Genomic DNA, 15,684 nt, shown 5'->3' on the forward strand with positions numbered 1-15,684 from the left:
CCCTTATGGGGCCCATAAGAGGAAGTGCTGCTTTTGGGGTTATGGGTTAAGCTTAGGACTAGGTTTTTAATTGTGTTTGGGTTAGGTTTAGGGATAGGCATGAACTAGTAATGGTTAGGTTTAGAGTCAGGTTAAAGCTTTGGCAATGAATGAAAGTTTATGTAAATTAATTGTGACGATAAAAAGACACCCTCTGCATAGTTTGCTTTTTTTGYATGCTTTTTTGTTCTTTTGTTAGATCATATATTGAATCAAAGGGGTTTATTTATGGATATAMATAGAAAATTAAACCAACAGAAACAATTATGTTTGGAGTATATTTCTGTATTTGCAAAATGTTTCAATTTCTATCATTGTGAAATTGTGCRACAAAAAAACGAGGCAAAAACTCTTAATGCAGACAGTTGCACTGGTACAATTGTTATTATCCAATGTAAGGCACAGATGTGCAACAGCACTTTAATAATTCTCTCAAAAMARWTTTACAATAATTCCCAGGATATTCTAATCAGATTCCGTTTCCCACGGTGGAAACATTGTGCTGAAATGACTAAATTAGTAACAGTCGCTATTTCATAACAGCTGCCCAAGAATCCAATATCAAAGGATTTGTTGAACGTTGAATAACTTAAAATTAATTGGGTTTTTGACAAACTTAAGCCACATCAAGCTACATCAATTTCCGKTTGCTCTTTTTCGGACCCAGCTCTGTTTGCGAAACACTTCAAACCGCTCCGTTTCTTTGTTCGTTCAGATACGGACCAGAGCAGCAAAGCAGTCGTTCCGCTGCGATCGCTCTTGAGCTGCCGTGGCGCAGCCAGTGTCCTGCCAGTTTACGCTCAACAAGAAATTGTTCTAAATGAATTTCTCCCTTGTTAATTCCTTCTTGATGTCTTTGCTCACAAACATCGTTTTATTGTGGCCGAATTCCCAGCACAGCTGCTGTCACTCACATGCTTTAATGATTTTACCAGAAAGGCACGAGGGAAGTTCTGACTGAAAAGTGGTCCATGTGGAACACTTTATGCACATTAATTACGCACGGACTGATGTTCCCAAGCCTTTATCTCTGACAACATGATAGAAATTTAGCTTACAGCTAATGGGGAAAAGAAWAAAAGATTACATCTACATGGGGGCTTTATTAAAGTATGTTGGATATCGACTTAAAGATTGTCATTTTCAAAAGATGCTTTTAATCTGAYAAACAGGCCTCATTGGACAGCATATTCTAACCGTATGCTTAATCACTTTTGAAGCTGTATAAGTTTGGTGTTCCTGTTGAGTTAAACCATGATTGTTTCAGCACATCAGCCAACAAAATCTTCAGTTTTGCAAATCAAAGGCGTTAGAGCTGTTATTTTGGCTACGTTCCTGTACAAGGGAAAACGAGACGGTGCAGACTGCATGAGGCTCCTACTGCAGTTCTTTTTTTTTTTTCACCCAGTCACAACACAATTAGTTCAGCAAGACATTTTTCCCACATAAGTGAAATAATCTGTCAGTGGAACAAGTTCTTTGTCATCAATGTAAAGGAATTATTCACTTAACAAGCTCCTATATGGTGCAGAAAAGTTACTTGTGAGTCGGTTTGAAGTGTACTAAGATATTTGCACTAGTTTCTAGTGCAAAGATTYTGTATTTTGTTTTTGCAGTGTAAAACATTTATAAAGTTTTATCATCCAATGAAAATGATTTGTATTCGGTAGATTTTGTTTTTTATGCCCTACAAACTGTACAATTGATAATTATTTTTTAGTTGGTAACTCCAACCCATAAGCTAGTTATTACTCAATAAAGTATGATTTGTCATCCACATGACAAATYATGTGTTGTGGACACATTTGACCAGATCTGGTCAGATGTGTCCACATTGGGTTGTTCTGGACAAGCGAYTGGTTTCAGGTCTGTTCATGCACACAGACCACAGAGGAGGAATCGAGCTGTTATCCGTTGCATTGTGGAGTTGATTTTAACAAACTGGAAGGATAACACACCACTACTGTAAACATGCAGTTTTAAAAAGACAATGGAGGTTTTACACTATAGTTTCATTTGTGTCAAGTGTGTGTGTATAAACGCATGGGCAGGACTTCTTTCACACCTTTTGATTTTTAGTGGTCGATGCTTATTTGCATCTTGTGTTTTTTGTTTTTACGTTTCAAACTCACATGTGCATAATATACTTGCCAAGCATTTCATTTTTGCGATTTTGACCCTTGTCGCAGAAGTCCCCCCCCCCCGCCTCACGACGCTCCAAAATAGAGTCCAGACAGGTTTGACATTTAAAACAAAAAACATAAGCAGGCTGCAAAATAATAAATATTCATCGTTAGCAAAATGGCCCCACTAAGTATGAGAAAAGGGGAAAGTGAAGAGGATGGAAAAGTCGAGGGAAAGTAAGGATTTCTCAATTTCAACGGATCAACGAGTTTTCAAATTGAACACTATTCTCGTTTAAAATTCAGACGGGAATCCGGCRAGATATTAGTAGGGGGAAATCAAGAGGGAAATTGGGTCACCTGTGAGCTGCTCATTTTATGCAGTCAAAACAAATAAGTAATTTAAAAAGGGAAAATGAGGAGGGGGAGAGAAGAGAATTATAATGAAAAAAAAAAAGAAAAGAAAATTATGTCAGACACAATGAAACGGGAGAAGACGTAACAAAAACCTTCAAGTAGATGGATGCACCAAGTCGGGTCAGGGAACCCGCACAACTTTTGGACCGTAGTTCATGAAACTAAAACGGGCTCAATCAGYGTGAAGAAGAGTGGAGGTTAAAGTCTTTGCTGCTGTTATCTCATTTAGGTTTAAAGCGAATGGCTTTTTTTTTGTGGACACACTTTTTAAAAAAAAATAATGCAGACTGGTTRCCAAGTTTGTTGGGTTTGCAGAACAGAGGGAATCATGTGTGAACGGGGGGCAGTGGCTACAATTTCAAACGGTGTTTGTTTTCCAAAGTAATTAGATATCGACTGAAGTGATTGCAGTATCCAAAGAAAATAAGAAATGGAGAAAATACTTGAGGAGAAAGTTTGCTTCCCCATGGCTAAAATTGATGTTGAGCCTCACCATCAAATGGTAAAGAGGTCAAATGTTTTTATACAGTATATTTTAAACAGAAACCTAATTTTCTGAATTTCAAGTTATTTTTGCCCCCATATGGGCAAAATATTTTGGAGTTTTTTTCTGGCCTTTTTTTGCATTATTTGTTAGGGGATTTGGGTTAGAAATGGATTCATACGCAAGCCAAGGTTACATAAAGCTTGGAAAAAGGCGACTCTTTTCAACTTTCCGCCAGCAGCAGCAGTAATAGTCTTTTTTGAAATAAATTTCAAGGTAATTTATTTGGTACACAAATAAAGACCTTGCAGAACATTGAATCCTTTACCTTGGTAAAGTTCGGTCAGTCGTTTGAATCGTGTTTGTGTTGCAGATTGGAAGAGCAGCCTGATTTTTGTATAAGTAGCCCAAAAATTCTCAGTAAAGATTAACGTTCTGTCAAAGTTTCTCTCTTAGAGTCTGATTAAATAAAAATTGTATTTTGATAAAGATTTCCAGATACGACTTAGCACTATTTACCAACAGTAGTCATCAATCATTGGTAAATGATTCTTCAAGTAATTGAGCACAAAGTTTAAATAAAATGACACCAATCCAGATTCCCACTGAATATGTGGATGTCTTATCCATATCCATACTAAATATGCAAATTTTAGATGGAATTTTTTACAGAGCAACAATGGAAATGTCATTTCCTTTTAGTGATCCTCAAATCTTGCAGTAGGACCTTGAAGTAAAGATGGTGACTGGAGTTTGAAACAAAATAACAAAAGACTTAAAACTTGAGTTTGACGTCTGAGACTTGACTGTTTTGTAATAGTTTATATCTCATGTAATGAAGAGTGAAAGGAACCTGAGCAGAAAAAAATTGCTTGATTATTAGCTCATCACATTTATGAGGTGTTGATTTCTTATAGAGTTTTTTACTATCTTTTGGAAGAAATTGACTGGGGTTTTGCTTCCCAAAAAACGATGCCTTTGGCAATTTCTCTCTCTACATGTGGAACTAAGTGTTTAAAAATTCAAACATTACTGTACATGCAAATTAATTAATGGGTTTAAACACAGTTATTAAATGTTCTTGTGGTAATTTAGGCCTATACACGTTTTTAAATCTTATAATGGCGTATAGGTAGAATGGGGATTTTACTACATGTTAAACTGTGAAACGTGTCCAAGGAGAAGCTTTTTAGCAACTATTTACGTGTGCCAGGCAGACATCATGTTTCATTAACTTTTCACCTACATTTTAATGGAAGCTGTACTGCCTCGTTTCAGTAAAAGCAGTAAATATTTAGATGCTCCTCTTTCCTCTCTCTCCTGCCCTGTACAGGACAGTCCGCTGATTCTCCAGTCAGACAGAAACGTGACGGTCAACGCTAGAAATGATCAGGGACAACTGACTGGTCAGCTCACCGTGGGTAAGACAAACTCGCCACACACAGACACTCTACACATGCTGTTTTTCCTCTGAATGAGGTTCAGCCCGCCTGTGTTTTTTTTTTTTGTTAAAACATTAACATTTAAAGTATTCTTCTAGTTGAAACCTTAATGCCTTCCCCTCCATTTTGACAGTGAAGCTATCTATTGTCATTAGATATCCAGCTCACTTTCTTCTCTTCTTATATAAAATCATACTTTCGAGGCAAACTTCACTAGTCTATTGTGTACTAAACTTATTTTAGTGACCTTACTACATCTTTTTAATGTATCATGTATTTCCACATTTGTTATCACATAGTTATGTGAAAATGTGTAGTTGTTGCACATTTTCGCATAAAAAATGCAAACTTGTATTGATGTAAATATCTTTAACTTTGAGAATCTTTCTTTTGTCTGCATTTTCATTTTTGCTTTGACTTCTGACCAGTGCAGGGAAATTCCCTTCCCAAGTTTAAGTGTTAACAATTTCTGAACAAAAAGAAGTAATCCAAATATTTTTGAGCTTTAGATATGACAAGAGGCCTAATGTGAATTGTGCAAAAAAATAAAAAAATTAGTAAACCCAGATTAATGATTGTTTTGCAATACATCGGTGAACCTGTAGTACGAATTGCCATTTCTAGAAACAACACATGTATATTTAGCTCTCTTGGACATAAGGTTCTCTGCTTCACTGAAACACTTTTAGATTTAAGGTTCAGATGTGTCTTGCTGTACATTTTCAAAACTTGACTCACTGAACACATTGGAGAAATTATTATAAACAAAATAATCATGTCAAAAATGCCCTCGGACAGATGGTTGTTTTGTTTGTTGTTGTTTTGTAGTAAAACATACCTTTGCTCAAACCAGACTGTAGCTGTTGGCCACACATAAACATAAAATGGAGAGAAATGGAGAGCTACAATAACAGTCTGACAGCCAGGTGACATGAATGGTGTTTTCTGTTTCCGGAACCGAAATTTTCATTTTGATGTAAACATGAAGAACCATGAATAGCCGCTCTATTACCATCGGCAGGCCAGACGTTGTATATAGTATTTCTCTTTCCGAAGTTTTGAAATCCCTTATAGCTCACTTCTCACTGTTAAACTCGCTACAGCCTCTTCTCTCAGCAAGAAAAGTATTCCAGCTCTTGTGTGTGTGCCTTAAGCATTATGTGCTTCCTCTGCAGACACTAGAGCTAGTCTGTTTTTTAGAAGTATTGGGCCTGGCAKTCGGCTTCAGTCGACTGTGTTTCAGTAGTTGTGGCTTATTGAGATTCTGTTTTAACCTTAACAGAATAGATTTGAATTCATATTTGCAAGGAAGCAAAACTTATGCATAACCGTACTTAAGCCTACATTTCAGTCAAAACCGTGCACGCAAGTAACTGTTTCATCAATGGCGAGCTGCAATGTGCAAACATCATCAAACCTAAGCGCTGTGGAAAATTTCAGTAACTGGCTGACTGTATAAAATAGGACAAGATGAATCCTCTTGTGGAGTTTCATCTTTCAGGCACCAGAAATCCCCCTGGCTTCTTGATCTCATCCTGCTGCTTCCCCCCTCTCCCCCTGTTGCTCTTGTGCTGACTCAGCACCTGAATTAACACAAACGCACTGAAAGACAGGAGCAACCACGCATGTTCTCCATTCGCCATTGACGCTCTCGAAGGGAGGTTCAAAAAAATCCTCAAAGAAAGACGGTGATTTCTCCTCCCCGGAAAACCTCACGCACTCGGAGGAGAGAGAAGTTCTACCTTATTAGCATTCATGACTTAAAACCCACCAGAGGACCAACTTTCTTTAGCTTGTACAAGAGATACTGGACCATTTCAATTAGTAGCACGGATAGATGAAATGCCCGCAAGTGCTTGCTTTTGTACATCGGCGGTGAATACCAAAGCAGAGGAGGCCCAATGTGACTGCTGCCCAATTCCCTCAGCAGTCTGTGTTTTTCTTTAAAAAAATAAAATAAGAAAATGGAAAAACATGGACATCCAGCTTACATAGCAATAATTTATTACAATACCGAATGTGTACACAAGCACGATTGACAGATTTTCCACCTGGTTCTGATTGGTGAAGGAGAAAAAAATAGCTTGTTTTGGTCTTTCTTTCAGGTCATATGTCTCGTGTTATACTGTCCTGGCATGGTGACAGTTTTTCTCAGTGAAAATGTCACGATCAGACAGCGGGGAAGTAGGGGACCGTCAGACCGTCAGTTCCCGAAACCACGCAGAAAATGTTTTTTGTAAAAGCGCGCACAAGGTCAGAGTAAAAAAAACCCAAATGATCCCACAAGAGAGTTGAGCTAAAGTAATTTTGATCAGTCTATCATAATTCAAGTGCTACAAAATAAAAACTGAGATTCAAACTAGCAACCCATGAGTTACAGGACAAACTCCTACCTCATGAGTCATCATCACCTCTACTTAACTTGCATAACGTTATGCAAAATTTAATATAACACTGATTACATTTTTTTCTAGGAATGAAAAATATACCATAACATTTAATGTCCAAGCCAATTTCCTCCAAAGTCCAAAAACGTTTCTCCAAAAGTTAAGCTAGATTGTTGTTAAACAAATCTGAGCGAAACACAAAAACAGAGCTTGATGCAACTAATAGGGACTGGACAAAACAACAAGCAACATTTTCGTACCACCATGTTTACTAAGGTGGATGATGATGAAACGAGCACAGCTGTGGAAATTAGACTCTCGAAAGCAAAGAGGCAAACAAAGAGACAACCCTACAAAAGAGCGTAGCAGGCGCTTCTCACAGAAACCAAAACGTAAAAAAAAATTAACACAACCAAATAAAATCAAGACAAACCCAAGAATGATGCACGAAAACATCCCAGTTAAAGACAAAAAAAAAAAAAACATGACTCATAAACACACAGGGCCTTCACACCTTGAGGAAAAACAAAAGAAGGCAAAAGAAATGTCTTTTTGGCCTTTTCAAAGTGAACAACAGCCAGCATGTCAATGATGCAACAGCAGGAAACAAGAGGGTCACTGCATGATTTGAAGTGTTTTTACCTGCCAAAGAGCAGAGCAGGCCCTCTGCTGCACCACACCAACCCTTCATGTCACCTTAAGGTGTTTTTGAGACCTCTCAAAAAAACAAAAACAAAAACAAAAAAAAACGAGGACAGAAGTTTGAAATGGTAGAGAAGAGAGATACCAGAGACAATGGTGGAAACTGCACCACCAAGCATGTTCCAGTTCAACTTATGACTTTGCCACAGGTGGGAAAGCAAGATTCATGTGCTAAGAACAGAAMTTATTTATTTGGGGTTGATTACAGCCATTAATAAAGTAAGGGAGGGGAGAATAAGACGGGGCGAAAGATGAATGAGCATCATTTTCTTTCCACATTAATCAGCAACATGCCTGTGATCTCAGGGCTCTGCGAGGCTTCGAAAGATGAAATGCTAGAAATGCTGATAAGACATATAGTTTCTCTTATATGATCTGCATATCCACTCACGTCTTAAGCAACTAACACTCAAACAGCTATGGAGATATTCAAAATATTACAATACAATGTAGAAAGGCTCAGTTATAGAACAAAATTCCCTCGTTTTATTATTTTTAGCTATTCAGATGAAGAGCCACTTCAAATGTTCCTCTATGTAAACATTACTGCAATATTTCTATTCAGTTACTCATACATTTCCCTACATGAATGTCAATAAAACAATCTTTTTATTTTGACTGTTTGCTCGTCAGTGAAGGTTTTGACATCGCAGCAACGATGTTGATCAATACAACTTGTAGTGATTTGTGTTATTTGTCCTGATCAATGGGTGATTGGGTTTTGGTTTAATTTTGTGTTCATTCTGTTATTAATTATCATTTGGATCTACATTTGGAGATCATCATCTGTGTTCTTTGATGTGGTTGAGTCATATTTTACTTCATCTCTTACCTATTCTTGGGTTTTGTGCATTTTCAACCAGGGAGTGTTTTATCATGCAATCGTGTCAGAAACCAAAAGATTCGTCCAAAACATTTTTGTATCTGATTATTAACTCCAATACTAACCATTTCAATCAATATTTGTGCAATGATGTTTTTTTTATTTCTCAGAAATTAAGGATTAATGACAACTTACTCAATTACTCATTTGGACATACAAAATGGAATTTACATTTTTTATGTCCACTGAAAAAAACCTTGACAGAAAAAACAATAATTTTCTTGAAATTGATCTTTGGTAAACTTTTTTTTATTACATTTTTTTTTTTTTTTACAATGAGTGATCTTTATAATTGAACTTGAGACACACGTACTGTTCCGGGTCAAATTGACCCGCCAATTAAAATCAAGACAAATGAGTCGTGCAGAGAGTATTTATGTTTTCCTCCACTTCTGCTGAGTGTCCACTCAGTGTGGGTGGAGTTTGTCCACGGGAATGGAAAAGGTTCCCGTCAAAAGTTGTATGAACACCTGCTTTCTCGCAGCTCATAGTGAAGTAAAGAGAATAGGGAGAAAGTGGGCTTGTGTGTGTCTGCGCGGGCATGTGTGTGTGTGGTGTGTTGTGTTAGTGTGTGTGTGTGGTGAAATATGGTTCATAGCTGCAAGGAAACATATAGAATTGGACATTTTTTAATCTTTTTTTGCACTTTAACTTGACTGCCGGGTCAAATTGACCCGAACAGTATCGAGGTAACAAGTAGAGGCAGGGGGGGTTACAAATGTGTAAAATGAATAGATTTTCAATTTATATGTAGAGTGCACCTATTAAGACAAATAGAAAAAGTTTCATTGCAAAAAAAATACTTCCAACTATTTTAAAAAAAAAAGTAAACTTTAAAACGGGTCAATTTGCCCTGCAACTTACCAGGAGGGTTAAAAAAGGGATCATATTAATATTGCATTGGTAAACTATACAAAAACCCAAAAAGCCTTATTATGGACAAAAATGCTCAGAGGTTAAAGATGTAGAGTAATAAATAAAAAAAATGTTCGTACAAAATCAGAGCTGCTTCATCTTTCCCATTTGCAAAAAAATTATATTTTCCAACCCCCGGCTTTTTGGTCTGCAGTTTTCAGATTCTTTTTTTTTTTCCTAGCAGAGACGCCTGCTTCAGCAGAAGGCACAAATGTTTCTGACACTCAATCATTACTGCCAACATATTCTAGCGTTTTCGCAGCCCACTGCAAACTGTCAGCCCTGGTTGTGTTTAAAACTCACCACATGGTTAGAGGCGAGTTTGGACCTTCTGCATTTTTATGTAAAATCCACACAGTTTTAAATGTTTCTATGTTTGCAGGGAAAAATAATGAACTGTTCTGACCTTGGGGGATATTATTTAGTTATGTTGGAGAGTGTATTATTCAGGACTTCAGACTTAGCAGAAAAGATAAAAGATTATTTAATATTACTGTCTCGTTCACAAAAAATAACTTTTCTCCGTTTGTGCCGTTGCTTAGAATGATTTAATTGGACGATCAATTGTAAGTCAGCTAACAGCACRGCTGGGATCGTTCCTTTATTCCTGTGCTGAAACAAATACAGGAGCATCTCAATAAATTTGAACATAACCTAAAAACATAATGTTGGTAACTCGAGTCCAAAAGTTAAACCCAATAAGACAGAGGTGTATTTCAATCATTTATACTGTTGCACCATGAAGAGGGGAGTTTTATTTACAAATGTCAAACTGTTGAACAGTACCGACTGTACAGTATGCGCTCAGCACTTTGTCAAGTTCCTTCTTTGCATAATTACAAACCGCAATTTGGCAGTGGGAGTCGGGTTTATTTGTGTCGCACGTTCCAGCGACAAAGCAGTTCAAAGTACTTTACACCGTAAAAACATCGTACGGTCATCAATTATGAAACCAGCAGTAAACATTACATTTTGTCAAATGCCATCATCAAAGTCATCAAGCAAACACACATCAAATGTGTCGATCAATGTTCCACTGACTGCTAATCAGGGGCAACTCTTAAGCATTTGGGTTTTAAGGCTTGATATTTCAGCAGTTTTGCCGTTTTCTGGAAGTTTGTTCCAGAATTGTGGTGCACGGAAGCTGAATGCTGCCTAGGAAGCGCCAACTTCTAGAGAAAAATGGTGTTACCGTCTTGGAGGTTATCAGCATGAAAGCTCTAAAATATCATCCCAGATGGCTGTTCCGACTTTAAATGTGATCAAACTCAGGTGACAAACCTTCCCTAATCCTCCTAGCATGTTGGATTCCGTGGCTTCATACTTCCAAATGAAATGGTAAATTTGTTTTCATTTGACTTTGACTGTGGTTTAGTTCAGTACTCTGACTTAAGTCTACAAATTGAGGATTTCCCTTAAATTCTTCTCTCTAACTTGCTCTGCCCCCTCATGGCTTCAGTTGCCTTGTTGTCTCTGCAACTTTTTCTGCCATTGTTTTCTTTCCACTTAATTTTCCACTAATATCCATCAGACCAACATCGCGTGAACATCCACCTTGTTTTGTGGCTCACCCTCAACACTAACCGTCAACTGGACATTTTTGATTTTGATTGAAAACAAATTCTTGAAGCACATTAATGTTTTCAGATATCTGGAAAAAAAAAAAAACTCCAATTATGTACTAATTTGAAAATCCAGGTGTAATTTTAGTGATGCATAAATTAAAAATGTTTACTTTTTCAAGCATTTTTCCTTTCTGAAAAGTTTTTTTCTCCTAAGTACTAATCAATATAATTATATATTACACAGCTGGATAACTTGGCGCATTTCAAGCTTATTAGTTCATTAAATCCACAAGTGGAAAATTATCCCCATTTAAATCTGTCACCAAGCAACATTTTATGATGCAGTCTGTTGGTAAATGCATAAAAATTAACAAGCCTAACAAAAATGGTTTATAGCTATATCTCTATAGCAACAGTATATTCGTATGTTGCGGTTTTATACCTAATTTCCTTTTAAAAATATGTTTTCTGACGAAACACCCTCTAATACACTTAATATCATGCAGCTGCAGACCATGGAAAATGACCACCAGACAGTATCCTTTTTAATAAAGTAACACCATAAACTGTAACAGAGACACTTTTTTGCAAATATTGAAACAGAGCCGCGCAGTCTGAAGTAGCAACAGAAGCTTTCTGAAGTGTTTTCTGCTGCTTATTAAATATTCCATTGAGGATTATCAGTCTGTGAACATCTTTAAACAGAGGAAGGACATTTAAGAAAGAGATCGGGATTATCTCTGTGGTATTACACGTCACAAGTGTTTGCTTAATTACTAAGCAGTTTTACCAACAACAGACCATGGCCCAGCATTACCACAACACAACCTGACAGCAAACAGACGACATGTTTTATGGAACGTCAGTATAAAGTGGGGCCAAGAAACGTGATCTTTAGTTCAGGCTTATTTTATTCATTTCCAACCAGCATCAAACACCAACAGATCACTGGTGGAGAATGAATTGAGTCGTTTGATCGGCACATGTGAACAAGTGGTGAAAACATCATTTATATATGCTATATTAAGGTCAAATAACAGGCCTTAATATATGGGAACAGTCAGCCATGTGCAATTCGAGGGCCACAAAAAAGTACAGTAAGTTCATAAGGGAACGAGTAACTTCTGGATGTCTATGTAAACTCATTTGTCGTCGTAAAGTTTTAAAGCTGGAAGACGAGTTTTAACTTTGTTGCTTAGATAAGCCAGAATAAAACCACTTTGTGTTTCTGTGGGTCTCGGACAGCAAAACGACAACAGGCTGAAATCGGCTGAAATTATGATCACAGCTAACTACGACCGTTATGTACATCATTTGTTCCTCTGGAGAGAGGGGGGGTTGCAATGATGCGAATTTACAATTACACCGAGCGTAATAGAGAAATAAATGAAATCTGACTTTGCAAGTTCTCACTACGCGCACAATAATCAGAAAACAATTTTAGCTGACATTCAACTGTTCAGCTGCTACAGCGATGCCATGTTAGTGGTTAGTGAGGACGAATGGAAGCTACATTCAATTAAAGCTGTATTTAATTAAACATGTCCTCTAGTTGAAGCCTTGCAGCAACCGTAAGTGTTTTAAGAGCAGCGGAAGATGGATTTTGACTTTACAGTGCCAGTCAGAAGTTTGCGTACTGTGAGCTAATCAGCGGGGTGAATGTCGTACACATTTTGGGATTTTGAATATAAAACCATTTGAATGACATTTTAAAACAAGAATTGGTTATTGCGGCTTTTCTGTAATGCAAGCAGAGGCTTCCTGTATAAGTTTGCATATTGGTATCTAAATTGCCTTTAGGAGATATGTTTGTTTCATGGTCGTTTCTCTGTCTTGTGCTTGACCTGGAGCCGTGGTGTGAAGCTTCCCTCTCTCCAAACGACTGAACATGGGCAACAATCTGCCTGTAAGAATATAGAAAATCGATGGATGTCGGTGTCAGATTTATATTTTTATTTATGCTGCACATTTAAGAACAGCAAAAGTTGGCCAAAGAATATTAAAGCCAGGAAAAGTGAAAACTCCAAGAACATTTTAGTCTATCTTGCTTAATCAAAGTTCTTGGGAAAGAGTGGCGTTCTTAATGAGTATTAAACCCAACTGATGTAAAACTTTGTTGCGCAACAATAGTTAAGTTTGAAAACGTACTGGTTCCACTGGCAGAATATTTCATGAGAGGTTTTTCCTATTACTTGCTTATTTTAAGTGTACTAAGATATTTGCTCTAGTTTGAAATGACTCAAATGCACCTTTTAAGAGCCTGACCTTATTACAACATCCAGGACTAGGACTAGCGTATGCAAACTTCTGACGCAACTACAAAATGTGAAACATTTGATTCTGTTAGACAAGATGGCTTTAAAAAAAAGTCCCCATTTTCAGCTTATTTGTTAACAGCTGAATCAATTAAAAATATATCTTTTCTGTCATTGATTATTCATGATTAGAGTTAATGCTACACAACGTGTGCCTGAGTGATGTAGAAAAGTTACACCAAGCAACTGGGAAAGTGTTAGATGTTTTAGTAAAACAAAATCAAGGAAACGTGACTGTAATTTTTATCATTGTATTCACAAACTACAATATTTATTAGCACTTAGAGCCAAAGGCAAAAGTAGGATCTGCGTTGTATTTTCTAGATTATACATACCTTGTATCAAAGTCTTTCAAACAGCATCAAAGTTGTTTAGACCCTGTAGACGCCATAGAAACTCAAGACTAAAAGCTTTAAAGAAAACAATGAATCAATTTCCTGCTGCCTATTAAGACTTCCTGTTCATTCCTTGTCATTTCTCTATAAAATCTCCACATTTACTACTGTAACACCAGTTACATTTACTGCTACAAAAGTTTGCACAAAACAGATGAACAGATTCTTTTTCTACCCCTCAACACAAACACACCTACAGAACGCCACGCTGAGCACCAGCTCCTGCTCTGCAGCAGACGGATTCCCCGTTGGGTACATTTTGAAAATCCATCTGTATGTTTAAAATGCATCTGACTTAGGGAATCTAATATGCAAACGCTACCCCCATTAGGAGCAGACATAAATTTATGCACAAACAAATCTGTTTGTGGCATTAAATGTCAATCAAATGTTCATTTCTCGGTGAGCTCACAAATGCACATGAAATCCTAAATATTTGCACAATCACAGCTAAATGGGCTTCATGGTGCGGTTGGTAGCCCTGTTGGTTCTGAAGGTTCTGCATTCGAATGCCAGCCTGGGGTCTTTCTGTGTGCATGTTCTCCCTGTGCATCTCAAGATACTCTGGCTTTCTCCCACATCCAAAAACAGTCAGGTCATTACCCCAAATTGCCCCTAGGCATGAGTGTGTGCATGGCTGTCTTTCCTGTGTGCCTCTGTGTTGCCATGTGACCGGTCCAGAGTGTAGCCTCGCTTCTTGACCCCTGGAGACTGACGCCGGTCCCATTGTGATCCTGCTACGGCAAGCGGGTATAAACAATTGATGGAAGGGTGGATATTTATAAATTTGAATATGTGTTTTGATGAGGTTCGTCTGTCAGATTAAAACATTTTGAGAAAAACCTTGTGTGAAGTTAATAAACACGCTTTCATTATTGAAATATATATCTTGTATTGGTCTGATGTAACATTCCCTTAAATGTTGTGTTTTTATTAGCTCTTTGATTGGAAAATCATACTGAACAGATATAAGACATGAAAACAGCAACCTGTGATTATTTTATCTAATATGTTTCATTTGGTGAATCGAAGCACTACAATAAATTATATATTAAGTAACAGGGGTGGAGCTATCGCGGTTTTCTCACCGATCGCCGATCTTTAAAAAGCCTATCAAGCCGATTCCGATTTTTCCCGATAACAATGTTGTTGCCTGAAATGTCGCTAAATATAACAAGAAAGATGCCAAGTTGGCAAGAATTGGGTGACTATTGATAACTACAAATGTGCAGACATGACCTGGTGGGCCGGTCTGTCCGTCAAACGTCTCACATGAGAGCAGAACAGGACAGTGGTGGTTGATTTTTAGATTTTTAGACCTTCGCTGAGGTAAATAAAACAATAATAATCATCCATTTTACTTATAAAACCTAATATCTTCAATTAAAATCTCAAGGGGCTCAGAGATCGGCTTCACATCCAAGTATTGGCTGATCACCGATCCCCCAAAATTAAGAAAACCACCGCCGGTATATCGGTTGGCCGATAACATTGGCGTACTCCATCCATCCATCCATCCATCCATCCATTTTCTTGCACCCTTTTCCCTTAGTGGGGTTGGGAGGTGCTGGTGCCTATCTCCAGCTAACGTTTCGGGCGAGAGGCSGGGTATACCCTGGACAGGTCGCCAGTCTGTCGCAGGGCAACACAGAGACACACAACCATGCGCACACACACACACTCACACCTAGGGGCAATTTAGACAGACCAATTAACCTGACAGTCATGTTTCTGGACTGTGGGAGGAAACCGGAGTACCCGGAGAAAACCCACGCATGCACAGGGAGAACATGCAAACTCCATGCAGAAAGACTGGGGCCGGGAATCGAACCCAGAACCTTCTTGCTGCAAGGCAACAGCTCTACCTGTGCAGCCCATCGGCGTACTCCTAATAAATATTATAATTTCTTCAACAAGACTAAACAGATTGTTGTCCAGATCTAAAATCTCAAAGTGCAACTGAAACATCACATCAAACAGGACAAAGTCTTAACTCTGGCTGACCAAACTGTTCACC

General features: G+C 37.8%; 1 protein-coding gene across 3 annotated transcripts in view; it reads left to right on the forward strand.

The window, feature by feature from the left end:
- The window catches only part of LOC103462454 (zeta-sarcoglycan-like), a 295,105-nt gene that overhangs the window by 264,264 nt on the left and 15,157 nt on the right, over positions 1-15,684 (forward strand). For all 3 annotated transcript variants that reach the window (XM_017306215.1, XM_017306217.1, XM_017306219.1), the window contains exon 4: positions 4,397-4,484. In XM_017306215.1, the coding sequence (XP_017161704.1) occupies positions 4,397-4,484 (88 nt within the window). The remainder of the gene's footprint in view (positions 1-4,396; positions 4,485-15,684) is intronic.

This window comes from Poecilia reticulata, linkage group LG1 (genome assembly GCF_000633615.1).
Source record: "Poecilia reticulata strain Guanapo linkage group LG1, Guppy_female_1.0+MT, whole genome shotgun sequence".
In the NCBI taxonomy this organism is placed as follows: Eukaryota; Metazoa; Chordata; class Actinopteri; order Cyprinodontiformes; family Poeciliidae; genus Poecilia; species Poecilia reticulata.